Below are 21,550 nucleotides of genomic sequence, written 5' to 3'. Positions count from 1 at the left end.
TCCCGAATATACTTATTTATAAATTATATACAGGTACTTCTATCGTTCTGTATTTTAGTAATAAGGCTTAAATTATTCCATTTTTAAAAAAGCAAAGAGGGTTTTGTTTACGTGGCTCATCTTAGTGACTTGTCCCATTTGGAACCACAGGCTCTGAGGCAGGAGAGGCCTGGGGTCAAAACCCAGCTCTGCCTCTTTCTCCCACTGGGAGTTTAGGCCACCATGACTCTGCCTCTCCCAACCTCTGCTCTGTGCCTGGGAAATGCAGGTGGTGAACGTTCCCCCCACGGGGGTGCTGTGAGCCACTTGAGTGGTAAAGGCTCAGGAATCAAGGCTGTGTGTGGCTCCTGGCCAACTTTACTTGTGATCTTAGGCAAGTCCCTTGACTTGCCACTTCCCCAAGTCCAGGGAGGCAGGGACTTGCCTGTGGGGGATGGGCAAGATTGCCCAATCGGGAAGCCGGAGGGGTGGGGGGGAGGAAGAAGATGATCAATGCAAATCTGGTCCCATCTCAAATGTGGCTCAGACATCCAAAGTCTGACTTCTTAGATCACAGCCTCTGTTTTTAGCCACTGAACCTGCAAAGAGTTCCCAGAGACTGTTGGGTTTCCACGGAACATTCTGGAAACATAAGGGGATGATTTAGGTTATCAGCGTGATCAGGTGATGCTTTTGACTCGGGAAGTGTAGCCCAGGGGTGGAGAGGTCATAATAGACAGGACCTCTCCACAGGGTAAAGCACTGGCCCTTGTCACATACAGTTTTGAAAGCCCCTTTGGACATTCCTGAAGGGAGTGCGATGTTCAAAATCTTATGCAACTGGTACGGTGATACAAATTAATATATATGTCAATATATGCATCACAATGTGTAAATATTTCTTTTTTCTTCTCTGAAGGATGGAAACGATTTGTATATACATATTTCTTTGAATTGTTTGCCAAGAACATGAGCTGAAACTCAGATCATTGTTAAATCATGCAATGATTTTGTTTTATTTAGAAACACTTAGAAATTGTTGGTGCAGTTTCTTGATTGATATGATATATATATATATATTCATTTATTTAATTACTTTATTTATTAGATAAAAATATATATAAAATAACACTGGCTAGCTGTGATTTGATAAGAGAACCACATCAAGTGCTTCTGGCAACTTCCCATTAAACTGAGTACCATTAGGTGACTTGAGGTCTCAACAGATCAAGAATTGCTCTTGGGGCGCCTGGGTGGCTTGGTGGGTTAAAGTCTCTGCCTTCAGCTCAGGTCGTGATCTCGGGGTCCTGGGATAGAGCCCCACATCGGGCTGTCTGCTTACCAGGGAGCCTGCTTCCCCATCTCTCTCTCTGCCTGCTTCTCTTGTGATCTCTGTCTGTAAAATAAATAAATAAAAATCTTTAAAAAGAAAAAAGAATTTCTCTTAGCACCATCCATAGTGTTTTGGTGTTTTCTCCTCTATTCCTTGTTCCTGAATGAACAACAATGTACACTAAAAACTTTTGTAACCTTGGGGCACCTGGGAGGCTCAGTTGGTTAAGCGTCTGCCTTTGGCCCAGGTCACAATCCTGGAGTCTGGGGATCGAGTCCAGCATCGGGCTCCCTGCTTGGCAGGAAGTCTGCTTCTCCTTCTGAACTTAGCCCCTCTCATGCACTCTCGCTTTCTTGCAAATAAATAAATAAAATCTTCCCAAAAAACCCTAGTTTTGTAGCCTTTATAATCCTGCCTGACAGCTTTGTGTATTCAGTATTTTTATTCTCAACTAGGTAAATAATATGAGGGGAAACCTATTGTAGCAATTAACTTGAATTAACAAGTTTATATTAGGATACATATCACTGAATTTCAGCGCTCACTCATTGACTCTTGTATGATTAACCAGCCAGAATGGAAGCTTTTCAGTATTGTAAAAACCAGCACTTCAGATTAGTGCACGTTAACTGAATTTTAGCCTCACTTGGAAAAACCTGCTTAAGAATTATCCAAGCCCCAGGGGCACCCGGCTGGCTTAGTCGGAAAGAACATGCGACTCTTGATCTCAGGGTCGGGAGTTTAAGCCCTGCTTTGGAGGTGGAGGTTACTAAAAACTAACTAAATAAATAAACTTTAAAAAATGAATAACATCAAATCACGTGCAGGTAGGTCATAGTATCCATGACCTTCACGTCAGCAGAGCCAAGAGGATTTTCCCAGAGCTGACACTCAAGCCAACACAGGCGCTGGTGTGGCCATGATGGTGGTTAAAACATGACAATATTACGTTGTAGATTACTGGTCTGTTGGTAAACAGTCATCACCATGAATGCCTCTGTGGGGTCTCCCTGAACTTCTCCCCCTGCCCCAACTCCCCATCAGGGAAGAAGGAAGTTACATGTCCCCACTGCTGTTGGGAGGAACTGCTCCCTTTAACCAAGCAGTAAATATTTGTGTGTCCTCCCTGGGCATTACAAAAAGATTTCCATAGCAATGGGAGATCGATGGTAGACAACCCACCCGTGTACAGACACACCGTCTATACGAGAGCCCCAAACCAGAACCCGTCTGGTATCCATTCCACGGGAATGGAGCCACAAACTGCTGCGCCCAGAGAGTGGCGTACTCGTCTATGATTAAAAACAAAAAGGAATAAACTGATAAGTGCACAAACGTAGCAAAATCTCAAAGGTATTATGCTAGAGAATCAGGACACAAAAAAGCAACCTGCTATAGGATTCCACTAATGGGAAATTCTAGGCGAGACAAACTAATCCTTGGCGATCCCAAAGCTGCTCAGAGGTTGCCTGGGCCTGGGGGCTGATCAGTGGTTGCCTGGGCTGGGGACGGAGGGAGGAACAAAATGCGAAGGAGCACCAGGCTATCTGGGGTGGTAGCAGTATCGTGTATCTTGATCGCGGTGGTTTTCACTAACTATGCATCTGTCAATTTTATCCAAATACTTACTTTAATGGATGTGGTTTATTGTATGCGAAGTATATCTTAATAAGGTTGAGCCCCCACCCAAAAAAAAGCGGATTGGGAGAAGGAATCCAACAGGCCAAGAAACATTGTTGCGAGGTTTCGAAAGACAAAGCGGTCCTTGGGCTCTCTGCTCAGCAGGGAGCCTGCTTCCTCCTCTCTCTCTCTGCCTGCCTCTATGCCTACTTGTGATCTCTCTCTGTCAAATAAATAAAATCTTTAAAAAAAAAAAAAAAGCGGTCCTTACTCTGAGCTTGAGAGCCCCCCTTCCTGTTACTTTTGAGTCTAGAATGAAAAGTCCAGACCCAATGCAGGGCTAGCGTGAGGACTCCGTCCCAAGCCAGGCTCCTTCGAAGGAGCAAAAGGGGTGTCCCCAAGACAGGGGTGGGTGGAGCCACAGAGAGAGGGAGAGGTAGGTGGGAGCAGGGCCCCAGAGGATGTCCGTCCAGGTGCTTTTCCTTCTGTTCTATGTAACCTTTGCCAGTAACCTTGGAGTAAGGCATAACAGAGCCACTGTCACCAGAGGGGGAGACTCCGCCATGCTTACACTAGGCGACAGAGCTGGCAGGCAGCAGAAACAGGATCTCGACCAGGTGACAGTCTCTTCTAGCCAGGCGGCTCTGTAGCTGCAGCCCGATCCATCCATTCTGCAAATATTTATTTTTTAAAGATCTTATTTATTTGAGAGAGAGAGAGAATGAGAAGGGAAAGGAGCAGAGGCAGAGGGAGAAGCAGACTCCCCGCCATGCAGGGAGCCGGACACAGGACTCAATCCCAGGATTCCGGGACCATGACCAGAGCCAGACACTGAGCCACCCAGGCTCCCTCTGCAAATATTTATTGAGTGTCTATGTACCAAGCACCATGCTGCACTCTGGGCAGACCGTGGTGGATAGGACAAAGGTGGCTGCCTCGTGGAGTGCCCATCCTAGTGGGGTCCAGGTGTGGGAGCCCCTGTCCACACTCAGGAGGCTTGAAATGGTTCCAGACTTTTTTTTTTTTTGACAGAGATCACAAGTAGGCAGAGAGGCAGGCAGAGAAAGAGGAGGAAGCAGGCTCCCCACTGAGCACAGAGCCCGATGTGGGGCTCGATCCCAGGCTCCTGGGATCACGACCTGAGCTGAAGGTAGAGGCTTTAACCCACTGAGCCACCCAGGGTTCCAGACTTTTTAAATGACCCAGATCAGCATCTTAGGCAAGTTAGTGGCATGTACCGAGCAAATCTTGAAAATGGAATAGAAAAATGGGGAAATTGGAACTTAGGCTAGTTATGGATTCCTTGTATGTACATATATCGTAAATATAAGAAATGCACTATATTACACACATGTGCATGAATCTCTTTAAACAGGCATCCTTCATAATCTAAATCTGATCCATTCCCCCAAAAGCATTAAAGTGAAAATCTGAAGATAACTATTTTAAGTGGGGACAATAATGCACTCCCAGCTCCTTCCAACAACCCCAACCAATTTCCCCAAATACCATTAAAACTCTTAAAACACTCTTATAACCACCCAAGGATTTTGGCATAATGGAAAGCATGGAAAATGCTAATTACTTCATTATTCAACACTTAATGAACTCATTAGTGGTTATGTTTGTATGCAATGCACAACGATTTTGCACCAAATCAAATATGAATTATATTTTTCTTTCACCCTGCAACGATCATGAGATGTAACTAAATAAACAACAACCAAAAAAAATGCTAAAGATACTCAAGATACCATCTGTAATTGGACTCAGATTGGTGGTGCCTCCAGGTACCTGGGCAGGAGCCTAGTAGGGCCCTGGGAAGGGGAAGATAATGATCAGTAACATGTAACATGTCTCAGCAAGGTACAAAGCGGGTCAGAGGTACAAGGATCGTTAGAGCCTGTAAGGCTCCAATGGTACCATCCACATCCTGGACTCAAATAGGACTTAAAAAGAGTTGTGCGGCGGCAATTTTATTCGAACGGCAAATTCGGGGTTTAAAAGAAGGGAGGGGATATATCCCTACTGGCACTGTTTGGATAGTGAGAGTTCCAAGTATCAAGGAACACCCGCATTCCTTTGTTGGTTACACTGGAAAATCAATTTCTTCCCAGGAGTCGCCCGAAGTTTCTTAGCTGGAAGATGGGTCTACACAGGCTAAAATGCACACATCTTGGGACACCCGGGTGGCTCAGTTGGTTAGACGACTGCCTTCGGCTCAGGTCATGATCCCGGAGTCCCAGGATAAGAGTCCTGCATGGGGCTCCCAGCTCCCTGGGGAGTCGGCTTCTCCCTCTGACCTTCTCCTCGCTCATGCTCTCTCTCACTGTCTCTCTCTCAAATAAATAAATAAAATCTTTAAAACAAAATAAAATGCACACATCTTAAGTTCACAGGGGAATTTTTCCAATGTATAGGTCTGTGTAAGCAACACCAGTCTCAAGATACGGGACGGTTACCAGATCGTGAAGTTTCCCTGGGTCCCTTTCCAGTCACAAAGTCACACTCATAGGTCATCACTGTTTGGATTTCTCTCACTATAGACCGGTTTAGCCTGTTCCAGACCCTCACAGAAATGGAACCAGGTTGCATGAATGGTTTCCAGCTTCTTCCACTCCAAATGTTATCCGTGGAATGCATCCAAGAGTGGCTGTCCATCACAGAACGATTGTACTGATCTATCAACTTGTACATTTCAAATTTTGGGCACTTACAGGGAGAGCGGCTGAAGACATTTGTGTCCTGGAGACTTTGGGGGGACAGTTTTTTTCTCTTTGGTTTAAGTGGAACTCCTGAGCTGTTGGTAAATGCACATATGTTGACTTGATAACAAACATCTGATAAGAAATGCTTGACAACTTTATTGCTCAAAAAGGCCCTTTAGAGTGACAGCAGTCATTGTTCTTGGTCTCCCCTCCCCGGCGGGGTCCCATGGAGTGTTTCTGTTACTGTGGAGGGAACAGAGGGCCTGGGGACAGGGTGGGATGTACCATAGAGTCACAACACACACACACACACACACACACACACACAGAGCTACCAAAATAGCCAGTAACCCACTGAACATTCATCCTCTTGAAGAGGGCAGAAGTCCACGTGACAACCGGTGCCTGGAGATGGGGAGCCCAGAAGACATTTACACTATTTCTCCAACTTGTTTCCCAGCCATGGGTGGGAACACAAATCGAGGACTGGGGAAGCTTTGGGAAGAAACACACACATACCCATATATCCCGGCACTGAGGCCTCCCAGATCTGATGCCGGGTCGGGGGGCGGGAGGAGCGCCTAGGGCCCCCGGATCCCCCAACGTGCAGACAGATCCTCCAAAGCCCTAGTTCATAATCCCGATGTCCAGAGCCGCGCCCATCAGGGCAGGGAATGCCCCTATGGGGCTTACATAACTGATTCTTTCTCGCAGGGGTCCGTGTCCCCAGCAGGTCCAGAGCGGCGTTTGAGGAGAGGGTCCCCCTCCTCGGTGGGAGCGGGCAGCGGACACAGGGGCATCTCGCTCTTCACTTGGATCAACTCTGGCACCGAGCTCCGTAACTCCGAGCGATCCACGTAATTTTGGAGGAGTCCCGCCCCAAAGGCATCGCCTTCCACGTTGAGGACAGTACAGGACCGGTCTCTGAAGGGGCAGGAGTGACAGGGAAGTGAGTGGGAGAGCCAAGGGTAGGGCCCAACCACCCGGTTTTTCCCTCCAAAGCCTAGAGTCCCCATAGCACCCTCCTTTGTGGAACCCTGCTCTCCTCCTAGACCCAGGTCATCCCTCCATCTTCTCAGGACCCAAATTATCCCTTCCTCCTAGAACCTCAAAGACCTTTTCATCCAGAGTCCAAGCAGCCCCCTACCTCTCTTCTTTCCCATGGAATCCCAAGGTATTCCCACACTTTCTCTGCCTCAGAACCCCAAAGATCTCCTCCCTCCATCCTCCCAGGAGCCCAGATGATTCTTCTTCCAAAAAAATCACACGGGGGCACCTGCATGGATCAGTAGGTTAAAGCCTCTGCCTTCAGCTCAGGTCATGATCCCAGAGTCCTGGGATTGAGCCCCATATCGGGCTCTCTGCTCAGCGGGGAGCCTGCTTCCCTTCCTCTCTCTCTGCCTGCCTCTCTGCCTACTTATAACCTCTGTCAAATAAATAAAATCTTTAAAAAAAAAAAAAATCACACAATTTGCTCCTCCTGGAACTTCAAAAAGTCACCTCTTCCTTCTCTCTCTCTCTCTTTTTTTTTAAGATTTTATTTATTTATTTGACAGACAGAGATCATAATCAGGCAGAGAGGCAGACAGGGGCGGGGTGGAGGGGAGCAGGCTCCCTGCTGAGCAGAGAGCCCGATGTGGGGCTCAATCCCAGGACCCTGAGATCATGACCTGAGCCAAAGGCAGAAGCTTAACCCACTGAGCCACCCAGGTACCCCATCCCCTTCCTTCTCTTGGGGCCTCAGAAGACCCATCTACCTCTCCTCTTCCCCCTGATAGACTACTTTCTCACTGAGGCTTTTCTACTTATAATCTTAGATATCTCTTTTCACTTCCTCTTTATACTTTGTGTGTGTGTGTACATCCCATTTTAGAAAATTGAGCTATAATTCATATACCATAAAACTCACCCTTTTTAAAAAATAATTTGAGAGAGAAGCAGCGGTGGGGGAGGGGTAGAGGGAAAGGGAGAATCAGACCTCCCACCAAGCAGGGACTTAATCCCAGGACCCCAAGATCATGACCGGAGGTGAAGGCAGGCACTTAACTGACCGAGCCACCCAAGCGTCCCCAAACTCACCTTTCAAAAGTATACAATTCAGGGGAACCTGGATGGTCAAGAGTCTGACTCCTGATTTTGGCTCGGGCCATGATCTTAGGATTATGAGATCGAGCCCTGCATCAGGCTCCACACCTGGCATGGAGCCTACTTAGGATTCTTTCTCTCCCTCTGCCCCTCTTTGCCCCCTCCCTCACCCATGCACATGCTCTCTCTCTCTCTTAAAAAAATAAAAGTAGGGGTGCCTGGGTGGCTCAGTTGGTTAAGCAGCTGCCTTCGGCTCAGGTCATGATCCCAGCGTCCTGGGATCGAGTCCCACATCGGGCTCCTTGCTCGGCAGGGAGCCTGCTTCTCCCTCTGCCTCTGTCTGCCATTCTGTCTGCCTGTGCTCGCTCGCTCTCCCTCTCTCTCTCTGACAAATAAATAAAATCTTAAAAATAAAATAAAATAAAATAAAAGTACACAACCCAGTACTTTTCAGTATATTCAGTATATTGTACAACCTTTGCTGCTATTTAATTCCAGGACATTTTCATTGCTCTAAAAGGACACCCCCACACCCACCAAGCACTTATCCCCCAGCCCCCCACAACTGCTAATCTATGGTCTATAAAAGTGCTTATTCTGGCCATTGCATTGAAATGGAATCACAGACACCTAGGTGGCTCTGTTGGTTAAGCCTCTGCCTTCTGCTCAGGTCATGATCCCGAGGTCCTGGAATCGAGTCCCACATCATGCTCCCTGCTCAGCGGGGAGCCTGCTTTTGTCTCTGCCTCTGCCTGCCACTCTGCCTGCCTGTGCTCTCACATGCTCTCTCTCCCTCTCTGACAAATAAATAAATAAAATCTCTCTCTTTTTTTTTAAGATTTTATTTATTTGACAGAGAGAGAGATCACAAGTAGGCAGAGAGTCAGGCAGAGAGGGGGGGGGGGGAGCAGGCTCCCTGATGAGCAGAGAGAGCCCCATGCAGGTCTTGATTCCAGGACCGAGATCATGACCTGAGCCAAAGGCAGCAGCTTAATCCACTGAGCCACCCAGGTGCCCCAATAAATAAAATCTTTAAATAAAACCTTTAAAAATAAAAATCTAAAAGAAATAAAATCTTTTTTTAAAAAGTTATTCACTATGTGGTCCTTTGTATTCTCCCTTCTTTTACTTAGCGTGAGATTTTCAAGGGTCCCACATGCTAGCCTGTACAAATTTGTGGATGCTTCATTCAGTTTCACTGCTGAATGAAATTCCATTCTTACAGATATAGGACATTTTAGGTAACCTGAAGCCCCAAACCCACACTTACACTAGCCAGTCCACAGCCAGGATCAAGGAGATGTCCTGGACGGGCAGGTTGACCGCCTCCAGGATGATGGCCAGAGTGAGGACACCCCCGGCAGGAATGCCCGCAGCACCCACGCTGGACGCCGTGGCGGTGACTCTGGGGGAAGAAAGCGGAGGTCAGGGACGGGGGCCCGGGAAGCCTGAGGAGCTGGCTTCCTCCAGCCCATGTCGGTTCTCGGGGGAAGGGTCAGATGGGCCGGAAGTCCCGGCCGCAGCCACCCCACACTCACAGGATAGTGATGATCTTCACAAAGTCCAGGGATCGCTGGTTCAGCTGTGCAATGAACACCGCGGCCACACACTGGAAGAGCGCCGCACCATCCATGTTGACCGTGGCACCGATAGGGAGGATGAAGCGACTGATGTGCTTGGCCACGCCGTTCCTCTCCTCCACACACTTCATCATCAGTGGCAGCGTGGCGGAGCTGAGGGGAGGAGCTGCGGTCAGTGCGTGCCCCACCCCCTGCCGAAGCCCCACCCAGTCTACCGTCCCATGGGCCAATCAGCGCACTGCAGGCTCCGCCCACCAGCCTAGACCACCCACCCCTACCCTATCCTCACCAGCCCTCCATGCTCTACTCTTCCAGAGCCAGAGGAGCCTGGGATCCTGCAGAGTGCCAGGATTCCAAAGCATAGGAGTCCTGGACCCCCTGGGAGAGTACAGACTGCTATCCTTCAAAATACACACAAAAATTCAAACCTAAATGCCTCGGAGCTCACTGACCCCCACTCCCTCCCTGCTCCACCAATAACAGATCCTGTCTAAGAATTGCTTTTCTGTCAGCAACGCTGCTGGGGAGAGAAGGCCGGGTTCTGAGGGTACAGGTGGACAAAACACCTAGAAGGGAGTGGAAAGGGCTCCTAAGGGATTAGATCCAGGGTGGAGCGCATCGCCCCCCAGGGCCAGGTCTTGTGGAGGAGGAGTGGTTCTCAGGAAGGAAAAAAGAAGAAATCTCTAAGACAGGGGTTTACTAACAGGGAAGGTGGGGGGTATCCCAGAACCTTACAAGCAACTCACAAAGTATGTCCCCTACACCCAGATCCAGTGTCTCTAAATACAAAATTTCAAGGGTGGGGCACCTGGGTGGCTCAGTGGGTTGAGTCTATGCCTTCGGCTCAGGTCATGATCTCAGGGTCCTGGGATGGAGCCCCATATCGGGGTCTCTGCTCAGCAGGGAGCCTGCTTCCCCCTCTCTCTGCCTGCCTCCTCTCTGCCTACTTGTGATCTCTCTCTCTGTCAAATAAATAAATAAAATCTTTAAAACAAATTTTTTTTCAAGGGTCTCCAGACAGCTGATGCCTACCGCAGGCCCCTTAAGCTTAGAAATCCTGCATGAGTCTCCCCTGAGGCCATACCTAGAAGAGGTCCCGAAGGCAGTGGCCAGCGCTGTCACGATGCCCCACAGGAAGCGGTAGGGATTTTTGCGGGTGAAGAAGAAGTAGATGAGGGGCAGCACCAGGAGCCCGTGGATGGCGTGGCCCAGCAGACAGCACAGGATGTATTTGCCGAGACTGGCGAACAGCATCCCCACATCCTCCATCTCCACGATCTTGCCAGCCACCAGGAACAAGATGCCCACAGGGGCATACCTAAGCACCCAGGAGACAGATTGCGGCCTCTGACCATGTGTCCATGGAAGCACCAGGCTTTGGGCTCAGTACATAGCCTGACCGCAGCCTCCCTTGTGGGCAGGAAACACCTAGAGCAGCGTGTGCCAAAGTTTGGGCACCTTGCCTGCCATCCTCGAAGCTCTTTCCCCTTGCAGATAGGACAGCAGGGAGATAAAGAAGCCTGGGGGTTTCTAAAGCCACTTGGAGTTGAATCACTAACCAGATTCGGACTTGACCCGTGGCCCCCCAAGTGAATAATTTACATGTTCTGTGTTTGTAGGTTACAGTACCTTTGGTGATTTAAACCAATACAATCTCTCACCGCATCATGAAAATTAAAAAGTCTGTAGCTCGTGTCTTAGTAACAACACCCAGACACGAAGCATTTATCTTGGGTTGAGCCCTGGAACACAATGGAATCTACCACAATGCCACACAAGCTCCTATTTTAGTCCTCCATGGCCATAGTTGAATTAAATCTAACAGGTTGGTAGGGGCACCTAGGCGGCTCAGTCAGTTAAGCATTTGCCTTTGGCTCAGATCATGATCCTGGGGTCCTGGGATCGAGCCCTGAGTCAGGCTCCCTGCTCAGTGGGAAGCCAGCTTCTCTCTCTCCCACTCCGTCTGCTTGTGTTCCCTCTCCAGCTTTCTCTCTCTGTCAAATAATTAAAATCTTAAAAAAAGAATTTAATAGGTTTGTAAACAGGTACATTAAGGCTACTGGCCTCATAGGTATGTTGGGGAAATGGGGTGCCACGGGAAGTGCCTTGAAAGCTCTTTGTATAGAGTAAGTGATCCATAAACTTCTGCTGGAGCTATTATCACCCTCTCCTGGAGTGACAGTCCCAGAGGGGCTCGTGCCTCCCAGCCAGGAGGCCTCCCCCAAGACTGCCTTCCCAGTTTGATCCCTGTGGCTAGTTGTTGCCCAAAGCCTTTCCCCTCTTTGGTTAACAGAAGAAAGGCCCCATTGCCCAGTGGGGCCACGGGTTAAGTCCAAATCTGGCTCAGCTAGGTTTGGCCAAATGCCCAAGCTCCGGCCAGTGGGAGGTGCCCAGAAGTTAAACAAGGACATGCTTGATAAATATTAGCTGATATTCTTTATTGTGGCCATGCTATAGGTCAGGCTTTGTCCCAAGAAGTTTACACTCATTTGTGTCTGATACTGTCAGTCCCATTTTCCAGATGGGGAAACTGAGGCAGAATGCGGTAAGTCACTTGTGATAGGGCGCACAGATGGGAAGTCATAATGATAATGATCATTGCTAAGAGTAGCTCAGGAGGTACTGGGCATTTAAAACACTTCATAAGTGCTTGACCTAGACCTCCTATTACTCATTCCCTCTTCATGGTAACGCGGACATTGGATCCCGTTCAAATCTCTGCAGCAGAGATGCATTCACTAAGCTATGGCCACAGCCCAGCTGGCGTCAGTCTCAGCTCCCAGGGAATACAGGACTGTCCTCATCTTAGAATGAAGACACTGAAGCACAGGAAGGGTAGGTCACTCACCCAAAGTCACAACCAGGGGATGGGCAACACTGGGATGTGAATCCAGGCCGTCTGGCTCCACTGAGCAGAGAAATGCGAGGGCTGCCCCGTCCCACGTCCCCCACCCCCCTGCCATCACCTACCACATGATCCAGGAGACCAGCACCATGGTGGCGTCATTAAAGGAGTTGAAGAAGCGGATGAGGAGCTCCCCCTCGGGTCCCAGCTTCCGCAGGGCCACACCAAAGACAATGGCAAAGACCACCAGGCCCAGGATGTTCATACTCTCCACCTCTGTACCAACAGGCACCTTGGGGTAAGGAACAAATTGGGACAGGAGGATGCTCAGTTAACTTGCACAGTCACTAATGGCCCTGCTGGGACCCAACGTGGATGAAACAGCTCTTGGAGCTCATTTGTCCCTTCCTCCCAAGGCTCACAGTCCAGGTCCAGGAGACCTCCCAGGTCACCGGGGACCACCCAGAGTGACTGGAAGAGGGGAAACCCAGGAGAATGTCAGAACTGAGTGGGGATGTCGGCTTGGTAGGTGGCGTGGCAGGGGAATCAAGGAGGGCTTCATGGAGGAAGAGGCTGAGCTCTGGAGAACAGGAGGATTAACCAGGTAAAGAGACATAGTAGAAGATTCTGGAGAGGGGAAACAATGTGCAATAGTCTGGAAATGAGAGCCCCATGGGCATTCAAAGAACGGAAGGAAAGCCACTGGGGCTGGAATAGGCCGGCCAGAGTCCAAACACAAGGCTGGGTGGGTGGCTAGGTAGAAGCCTGAGCTCGCAGCATCTCACGGACTGTGGCGAGGAGGCTGGGCTTTCTTCTGAGGGCACTAGGGAGCAGAAAGGAGCTCTGGGTAAGAGGGAAACAGGTCAGGTTTGTGCTTTGGGGAAAGACTACTTTGTGCCAGGCTGAGGGGAGGGGGAAGGGGGGAACCAGGGGGCAGACTAGAGAGGGGGCCAGGGTGGGTTGGGGACAGAGAGAAGCCTGCACCAGGGAGGGAGAAGAAAGGAGCAAAAATGGAGAGACCAGAAAAAACAGAAATTGGGCAGCGGCGGCAGAGTATAAAGCAAATACCACCAAATGTCGGAAGATGCCAGAGGTGGGCAAGCAAAAGCTGGGTTGGAACAAAAGAGAAAAACCCCATGAATGGGCGGAGGGATGGGTCCCCTTCTCTCACCTTCACCTTGGTCCCGTTGATGCTTCGTGTGTCATAGGAGGTACTGTACTGCAGGTAGGGGTGGGCAAGGTCAGTATCAATGCCAAGGAGGCCCCACCCCACCCCATCCTGGCACTAACAGTGCTCCAAGCCGGCCCTAACCACCCCCTCAATGCAACCCCACCGAGGTGGCATTTTCCTACCATGTGCCCATTTTCCAGAGGTGGAAACCGAGGCAAGGAGAGGAAAAGGCACTTGCCCAGGATTACACACCTAGAATTAGAACCCCAAAGGGGCTCAGAACCCATATTCTCCTTCTTCGATGAGGGGCATGGATGGGTTTCACAGGCCACCCACGAACTCTCCAAGAGCATTCAACAATTCGTGAATGCGCGTGCTTTTCCAAGAAACCACCCGAAAGCAGGTGCCCAGGGGCTACCGCTGGCTGTGTCCCTCCCCGCCTGCCCCCCACCCCTCGGGACATAGCCCCAAGGACTCACTGAGCGGAAGGCTGCGGACACCAGGTTGGAGGGGAAGATATTTCTGCAGAAACAGACACGGAGGGCGGTAGGTTATTAAATACCCCAGGAGGAGCATGGGGGGGGCGGGGGTCTGGGGGGGCTGCCTTGGCCTCATGGGAGCAAAGAAACTTGGAGGCCCCAGGGGCACCCAGCTGTGGTCCCCACCCATGCCTCAGGCTGGGTGTGGTCAGGCAGAGCTGGGCCCTGGCCCGCTTGCTTGTCCAGGGGGTGGGAAGTCTGAGCTGGCCTCCAAGGGCCCCCGAAGCCTGGCCTGCTAGGCTCGACCAGCCCCGAGGGATTGTGGACTGGAGGTGAGGAATGCTGGCTTCCCAGAGCAGGCTGGGGCAGGGTCACCCTGTGCCTCAGCTCCACCCCAAGCAGCAAACTTAATACCCAGGGCATCTTGCATCAGCCACTTCCTCCCTCAAGGCTCAGGCTTTGGTGCCCGGGCTGAGTGGGTGACAGGGTATGGGGAAGATCTGGGTGTGTGGGAAGGAGGTTAGTGAGAGAGAGTGACAAGGGATGGCTGTGTGTGTCATGAATGTCTGTCTGGGCAGCAGCTTGCACTAGGGTTTAGAGCATGTCAGGGGGTGAGACAAGGCCTCTTGTGTCTCAGAGTGGGACAAAAATTCCAGCAAATGTGTCTACTGTAGTACCTACAGTGCTTGACATAAATCCTCTCACTCACTTATTTATTTTATTTTTTAAAGTAGGCTCTCTGTGGGCCACCTGGGTGGCTCAGTCGGTTAAGTACATCTGTCTTCAGCTCAGCTCTGGTCATGATTCTGGAATGGTCATGATCCTAGAGTTGCAGGATTGAGTCCCCCATGGGGCTCCCTGCTCAGCAGGTAGTCCGCTTCTCCCTCTGCCCCTCACCCCGCCTGTGCGCTCTCTCTCTCTCTCTCACTCTGTCTCCTTCTCAAATAAATAAATAATTAAAATATTTTTTAAAAAAATAAATAAGTAGGTTCCCCACCCACCATGGAGCCCAGCTCAGGGCTTGAACTCACGACCCTGGGATCAACACCTGAGCTGAGATCAAGAGTCAGACACTACCAACTGAGCCGCCCAGGCGCGCCTAAATCCACTCATTGGATCCTCACAACAGCCTTCTGACCCCCATTTTATAGAGGAGGGAACCAAGGCACAGAAAGGGAAAGAAACCTGCCTTGGCTAGGAACCCAGGCAGCTGGCTGTGTAGTTCTAGCCACGCCACCCCCCCATTCTGGCGTCCTCCCTCACCAATGATGTTTCTCAAGTGTTGGGATCGGGTTGGGGGGGTGCAGGTTAGTGGTCAGATCTGTGGGACGGTGTTGGTGCGTATGGGCTCTTGAGCACAGATGTCTGGCAACACTCAATGTATTGGAGAGATCAGTGGCATCCGTGAGCGGCTGTGTCGAGGGAGGCTAGTTCCTCTGTGTGCGTGAGGACACGTGTGACAACTGGTATAAGGCCATGTGTCAGTGTGAGAGGCCGCAGCTGTGGCTGAGCGCCTGTGTCCAGCTGTGTGCCAATTGTCTATAAAGCCGTGTGGCTCCGAGATGTTCTAGCAGCCTCCGGAGCTGGCCGACTGCCAGTTCCGTCTATTTTGACACACTGGGGCAGCAGCGTGGACACATCAATAGCCTCCGAGTGGGCGTGCCCATTGGCCAGAAGGCCTGTACCCACCCAGGCCAGGCAGGGCTGGGTCAGGACCCCGCTAATCTCCCCCAGCCAGGAGGCACCCGCCCACTACAACTTCTAGACATCAAGCCTGCCCCCACATCTCTCACCCCAGCCGACACGGATCTCCCAAGCGGCTGGGAGAACCCAGTTCCGTGACTCATCATTTCCTCCTGTCACTTCCAGGAAGTCCCCCAACCAGCCTGGAGACCCTGAATCAGCAGGTCCCAAAGGCAACCCAGGAGTCTGCCCTCCTCAAAATGGGGAGAAAGAGTCGGCTGGCTTTCTAACTGGCCCCTTTCTGAGCAACCCCGTGGAGGTTTGGGGGCGGGACAGGTGGAGAGAGAGCCCAGACGGGCTCCCCAGACAGGAGGAAATGGAATGGAAAGTCCTCGGAGGTGGCAGGGTTTAGCAGGAACATATAAAAGAGAAGCTGCCAGGGCCCAGTTGAACTAGGCGGGGAAGGGAGGCTGAGAAAAGAGCCTGGTTATGTCCGGGTGACACGTAGTGTGGGGAGCCCTGGGGCTGGAGGTCATTCACATCTCCTCAGGGTCTCCCATGGACTCCTTACCCAGGGGTTACAAGCCCTCTGACTCTGGACTCAAATCCTGATCCAGAAGCCCCATCCTGAGGCCCTTAGCAGCCCCAAACCCCCTTCCAAGTCCCTCCGCCAGACCCTCTTAGGTCCCCTCCCTCCCCACACAGTCCCCAAGCATTACTCGTTTTTTCCCTCTCTAAGACGTCCTTGCCTATCAACCTTCTTGTAGGGTCCCCGCTTACGTCTCCAGGCACCCACATCAGAAGCCTCCTTCCCGGGGGTCTGTCCTCTCCCGCTGTACCCTGACCCTCCAGAGGCCACCCACCATCACCACCCCACACCATCCGGTCCTGTCTTCCCCCAGGCCCCCCCGGGATGCCCTCTCCTGTTCACGTGGCCAATCCCGCCATCCCTAACATGCGTTCCCTCCCCACATAGCCGGGCACCCCCCTTCCTCCCCCTCCCGCCCAACCCCTACTCCACCGGGCGGGCGGGGTCTGACCTCACGAGATCCAGGAACGAATCGAGGACTTCCTTGCTGGGGGCCTCTTCTACAGCGCCCTCGGTCCCGACCGAAGCGTTGATGGCGGCGAAGGCGGCGCCCGGCCGCAGGGCCAGCGCCAAGCCCACGCCGAGCGCGGACGCCAGCAGCGTGGTGACCAGGAAAAAGAGCAGGGCCCAGGCGCCCAGGCGGCCGAGCGCGCTCGAGTCCAGGCTGGCGGCGCCGCCGATCAGGCTGCACACCACCAACGGCAGGATGATCATCTTCAGCAGGCGCAGCAGCAGCTCGCCCGGGAAGGCGAAGGCCGCCAGGCGCTCGGGGCCCAGAGCTTGAGCGCCGCCGGCCCCCGAAACCCCCAGACCCAGCGCCACTCCAGCCACCACGGCCACCACGGTCAGCAGCACCAGCAGGTTGGCGCGAAGGCAGCGGCGCACCCGGTCCCGGGAACGGCAGCATCCGCCTCCCGTCGCGCCCGGGTCCTCTATGGGGACCAACGTCGGGGCACCGTTCGCGGTGGGCTCAGCCGCCGCGAAACCCTTGGCGTCTCCCCGAGGCGGATCGGCCACCATGATGAACGCCCCGGAGTTCCTTAGCGCTGGAAGCTGGGCGCGCTTGGGACTCCTTCCTGGGACGCGGACGTTCCTTAGAACCGAGAAGTTTTATAACACAGCCTGGAGGCTGGAACTTTGGAAAGTTCCCCGGAGTTGGGAATTCACGCGCCTTGGTTCTTAGAGTACACGAGATCCCCAAGCTGGGTGCGGAGGCTCTTCTGCTCTCCCAGATTGTGTCTGGAGCCCGAAATCTGGGAGCGCTGGGCTCCTTCGGCCCTAGGGATGGGAATATCAGGCTGGGACCCGGGGTCCTTGGCTCTGGAAGGCTGAAGGCGTCCAAGAGGCAGAGGTCCTCAAGAGGCCATGTCCTGGTAGCACATATCCGGGAGGCAGGGATCCGGGGTGCAGGGGTCCTGGAAACGGAGGCTGGGGAGCTGAATCTGGGGGGCGGAAGACAGAGCTCCGGGAAGAGGGGAGCCAGGTTTTTGCGTCCGGGAGAGTAAATCCAGACGCCTGGGTGCGGAAGGCGGCGGTCCGGGTCCTCGGGAAGTAACGGCGACGGATCCCGATGAAAACTCTCGGGCGCGCCGCGTGGCTCTGAGCCCACCGGCGGAAGCTTCCAGGATTAAGGGCAGGGGCGAGGCTTGAGAAGGCGGGGAGCGAAAGGCGGGCGCCGATTGGCTGAGTCGCGCTCGGAGCCCTCCTGCGGGCGAGAGGTGGGGCTGAGGCCAGAGTCAGGCCAAGTCACCCTTAGAAGGCAGACTAAGAGAGTCTGACTATACCTAGGGGCGGGGTCACCGGAGGGGCGGGGGCGGGGCCCGGCGGGGGCGGGGCGTTGAAGGGAAACTTTTTTTCCCGCCAAAGGAATCCGGACGTGGCTGGGGGCCGTTAACCTGCAATGGTTCTCGGGCCTGAAGATCTCTAGGAAAGTGCAAGTGAGCCGCAGGTGGTTCAAAACCCAGCCTGCAACGCCTCTAGCCTGAATTCGGTCTTTTGTCGCCTCTGTCTCTCTCGGAACTCAGATTCTTCTAATGTAAAATGCAGATTATTAAAGCTCACCCCACACATAATTGATGTAAGGTTTAAGTTACATGGAATTATTTATTTTAATAATGTTAATAACTTAAAAAAAAATGTTCCAGGGGCGTCTGGCTGGCTCAGTCTGTGGAGAGTGTGACTCTTGATCTCGGAGTTGTAGGTTGAAGCCCATGTTGGTTGTAGAAATTACTTAAAGATAAAATCTAGGGGTGCCTGGGTGGCTCAGTCGGCTAAACACTTGCCTTTAGCTCACTCAGGTCATGATGCCGGAGTTCCAGGATCCCGCCTGCACGGGGCTCCCTGCTCAGTGGAGAGCCTACTTCTCCTTCTGCCCCTTGCCTAGCTATTCCTTGCTCACTCGCTCTCTTCCTCAAATAAACAAATAAAATATTTTTAAAATAAGTAAATAGGGGCGTCTGGGTGGCTCAATGGGTTAAAGCCTCTGCCTTCAGATCGGGTGATCCCAGGGTTCTGGGATGGAGCCTGTCATCAGGCTCTCTGCTCAGCAGGGAGCCTGCTACCCACCCCCCTGCCTGCCTCTCTGCTTACCTGTGATCTGTCAAATAAGTAAATAAAATCTTAAAAAGTTAAAATAAAATGAAATAAATAAATAATAAAAACAATTAAAAAAAAATAAATGTTTCAGTTCAGAACCCGACACATCAATAACAGCAGTTCTTAGATGGGGATTGTAATCCGCTTACCCGTTGGTATGTCATTCACAATTCACCAAGTTAAAAATTAGAATTCGGTGTAAGAACTGTTCTAATGATTTTACAAATGCTTTCCCCAAGTATTTCCCCATAGGGATGTTTTAAAGTGGGTGCCGCACCCAGCATGGAGTCCAATGCAAGACTTGAACTCAGGACTCTGAGATCCAGACCTGAGCTGAGATCAAGAGTCTGTCGCTTAACGGGCTCAGCCACCCAAGCGCCCCGGTTTTTATTTTCCTCTTAAGGTAAAATGCACATACGGGAATCTTCATAACTCCTTGGTGAGGTGGGTCCCACTATTATACCCATTCTTCCAATGAGTAAAACTGGGGATCAGAGTCTGAGGAAGTCACGTGCCTTGAGGCCACACTTGAGGAGGCTGGAAGTTGCATGCTTGCCTCCCAAGTTCCTAACCCACCCTACTGGGTTGCCTCCCTAAATTCCTTCTTTGTCATTCAGTCCTTTCCAGTGAATCAGTCACCATTCCCTACTCCTCCTCCCGGAGGGATTGAAATCCTTATTCTTTGCGGGGACTGGGTGGCACAGCCGGCTGAGCATCTGACTCTTGGTTTCCACTCGGGTCATGATCTCGGGGTCGTGAGATTGAGCCGCACCTCCGGCTCTACACTCTGTGCGGAGTCTGCTCAAGATTCTCTCTCCCTCTGGTCCTCCCACTCATGCTCCATCTCCCTCTCTTTAAAATAAGTAAATAAATCTTAAAAAAGAGAAAAAAAGAAATCCCAAATCCTCCCCCAGCTGCTCTGTTCTCGGAAGACATTTCAGACATCAGCATTTGCTCAAAGTTGGTAGATACTGATAACCTCAGAAGCTTCCTCCTACAGCAGCTGCTGGGGCCTCAGGCAAGTCACAACCTCTGTGAGCCTCTGTCTCTACCCCTGTAAAATGGGAAGAAGAAGAGCAGATCCCAACTTCCAGGGTGTTGTGAGGATCAGAGATCATATGTTTAGAGCATTTAGACAGTGCAGGTCAGCCCTTTAAAAGGTTACCCAGGGGGCACCCAGGTGGCTTAATTGGTTAAGCCTCTGCCTTCGGCTCAGGTCATGATCTCCGGGTCCTGGGATCGAGCCCCACATTGGGCTCTCTGCTCAGTCGGAAACCTGCTTCTCCCTATCTCCCCCGACTCCTACGTGCTCTTTCTCTCTCTCTCATATAAATAAATAAAATATTTTTAAAAAAATAAGTAAAAAGTTACCCAGTACTATTCCTGTAATCACTGTTATTATTATTATTGGAGAACATGGTTTGGGCTCGGACCAGCTCTGGGGACTGCTGGGTCCTGGTAGTGAGCTCTCTGTCCTGGTCACTGCCAGCCCCAGCCCCAGAGGCACATGGAAAGGAGCCTGGAGAACTTTTGGTGACATCCTGGAGGATCTCAGGCATTGACACCAGGCAACCTGAGTTTGCCCAAGCTCTGAAGACGAGTCACCCATGCACACCGGAATGTGGTGTGGTCCTCCTCCGGGTGTCTCTCCCACACTCTCCCCTCCCAAGTCCTCCCTCCTCAACTACTTACTTCAGGAAGCCCCCGCCCTCATCTCGCCCTTGTAAGCTGAGTCTTATTCATTTACCAAACTCCCACCCAGCTCTCCTGTGCTTGGTTGTGGGCTAGAGAGTGTGGGCACTAAAGCTACATGGACACAGGTTCGAATCCTGACTCCACCACTTACCAGCTGAGTATCGGTTTTCTCATTTGTCCCGAAGCCAACGTTAAGCATAAATTCGAGCGTGCACACAGTGACGGTCGATACAAAACCTGAGGGGCCAGTTCCTGAGCACTTGATTTGCTCTACCAATATTCCTTGAGATCTTTCCTCAGGGCCAAGGGCTGTTCATTGTGTAGGGATTCAGCAGTGAGGAAAAAAAGAAAAGGAAAAAGGAAGGAAGGAAGGAAGGCAAACTCCTTGTCAGCATTCTATCGAGAGAAGACAGGGAAATAAACTTCATATACCAGAGGGTAAGTTCTGGAAAAAGATGAAACACTGTATGGCAGAGAGATGGAGTGGTCAGGATGGGCCACTCTGAGGCAGTGACATTTGCAGCAGGACCTGTAAGACAAGAAGGAGTCTTCACTATGGAAAGAACATTCTAGGGTAAAGAAAGGGCAGGTGCAAAGCCCTGAGGCGGCCGGAGAAGAGGCTTCCACCTTGTCTGAAATGCTGTCAAGACGTTATCTTATCTCCACTAATCCTTGAGACTTCACACTCTGCTTTCCCCGATTTGGAAGCAGCTGGGGACACAAGATGTGTTGTGGCCCCAACCCTCTACCTGGGCAAGGAATTCAAACTCAGGTGTCTCGGACCCCAGCCTGTGCCCTCCACCCCTATTGGAAGCCACGGCTACCCCTGCAGTTGGCTCCTCCCCAAACAGAGGCATTTCTTTCAAGGGACCAGCATCTCTTCTGAACTCAGTGTTTGACCCTGTGATGGGCGGTACCAGGGGACGGATACATTCCTGGCCCTTTCCTCTGCGGACTCAGGACTCAGGGTACAATGAGGGAGACCACCCATCCCCAGAAGGGGATGACACAGAGTGAGCAGAGCAGGGATGGGAAGCCCAGAAAGGATGCTTAACCTAACCTGGAGGTCAGGGAGGGCTTCCTGGAGGAGGGGACATCTCAACTGGGATAGCAAAAGGTTGCACCAAGCCCAGGGAGGGAGTATTTCAGGCAAAGGGACCTGTACATGCAAAGCCCCAGAGCTGAGAA

The 21,550-nt window shown here is 51.6% G+C and overlaps 1 protein-coding gene across 1 annotated transcript; it reads right to left on the bottom strand.

Moving 5' to 3' along the window:
* Positions 1-5,771: 5,771 nt before the first annotated feature.
* SLC1A5 (solute carrier family 1 member 5) lies at positions 5,772-17,691 on the bottom strand. The gene is made up of 8 exons (XM_004767510.3): positions 16,524-17,691; positions 13,801-13,843; positions 13,322-13,369; positions 12,276-12,442; positions 10,390-10,623; positions 9,264-9,458; positions 8,996-9,130; positions 5,772-6,564 (listed from the first exon to the last, which is right to left on the bottom strand). Exons 1-8 carry the CDS (start codon positions 17,090-17,092, stop codon positions 6,330-6,332), a joined length of 1,626 nt encoding a protein of 541 aa, XP_004767567.1. The 5' UTR covers positions 17,093-17,691; the 3' UTR covers positions 5,772-6,329.
* Positions 17,692-21,550: the final 3,859 nt, after the last annotated feature.

This window comes from Mustela putorius, unplaced genomic scaffold (genome assembly GCF_011764305.1).
Source record: "Mustela putorius furo isolate JIRA1106 unplaced genomic scaffold, ASM1176430v1.1 tig00000196_pilon_pilon_pilon, whole genome shotgun sequence".
Taxonomy (NCBI): Eukaryota; Metazoa; Chordata; class Mammalia; order Carnivora; family Mustelidae; genus Mustela; species Mustela putorius.
The sequence above is the reverse complement of the archived record's forward strand: the minus strand, read 5'-3'. Positions and strand labels throughout refer to the sequence as shown.

Bases quoted from the DNA above. Each gene is read 5' to 3' on its own strand.
- SLC1A5 (XM_004767510.3), bottom strand. From the start codon at position 17,092: ATGGTGGCCGATCCGCCTCGGGGAGACGCCAAGGGTTTCGCGGCGGCT. The intron at 13,844-16,523 runs GTCAGACCCCGC...CTGTTTCTGCAG, and splicing joins TCGTTCCTGGATCTCGTGAG to AAATATCTTCCCCTCCAACC. The intron at 9,459-10,389 runs GTATGGCCTCAG...TCCTCCCCTCAG, and splicing joins GCCTTCGGGACCTCTTCTAG to CTCCGCCACGCTGCCACTGA.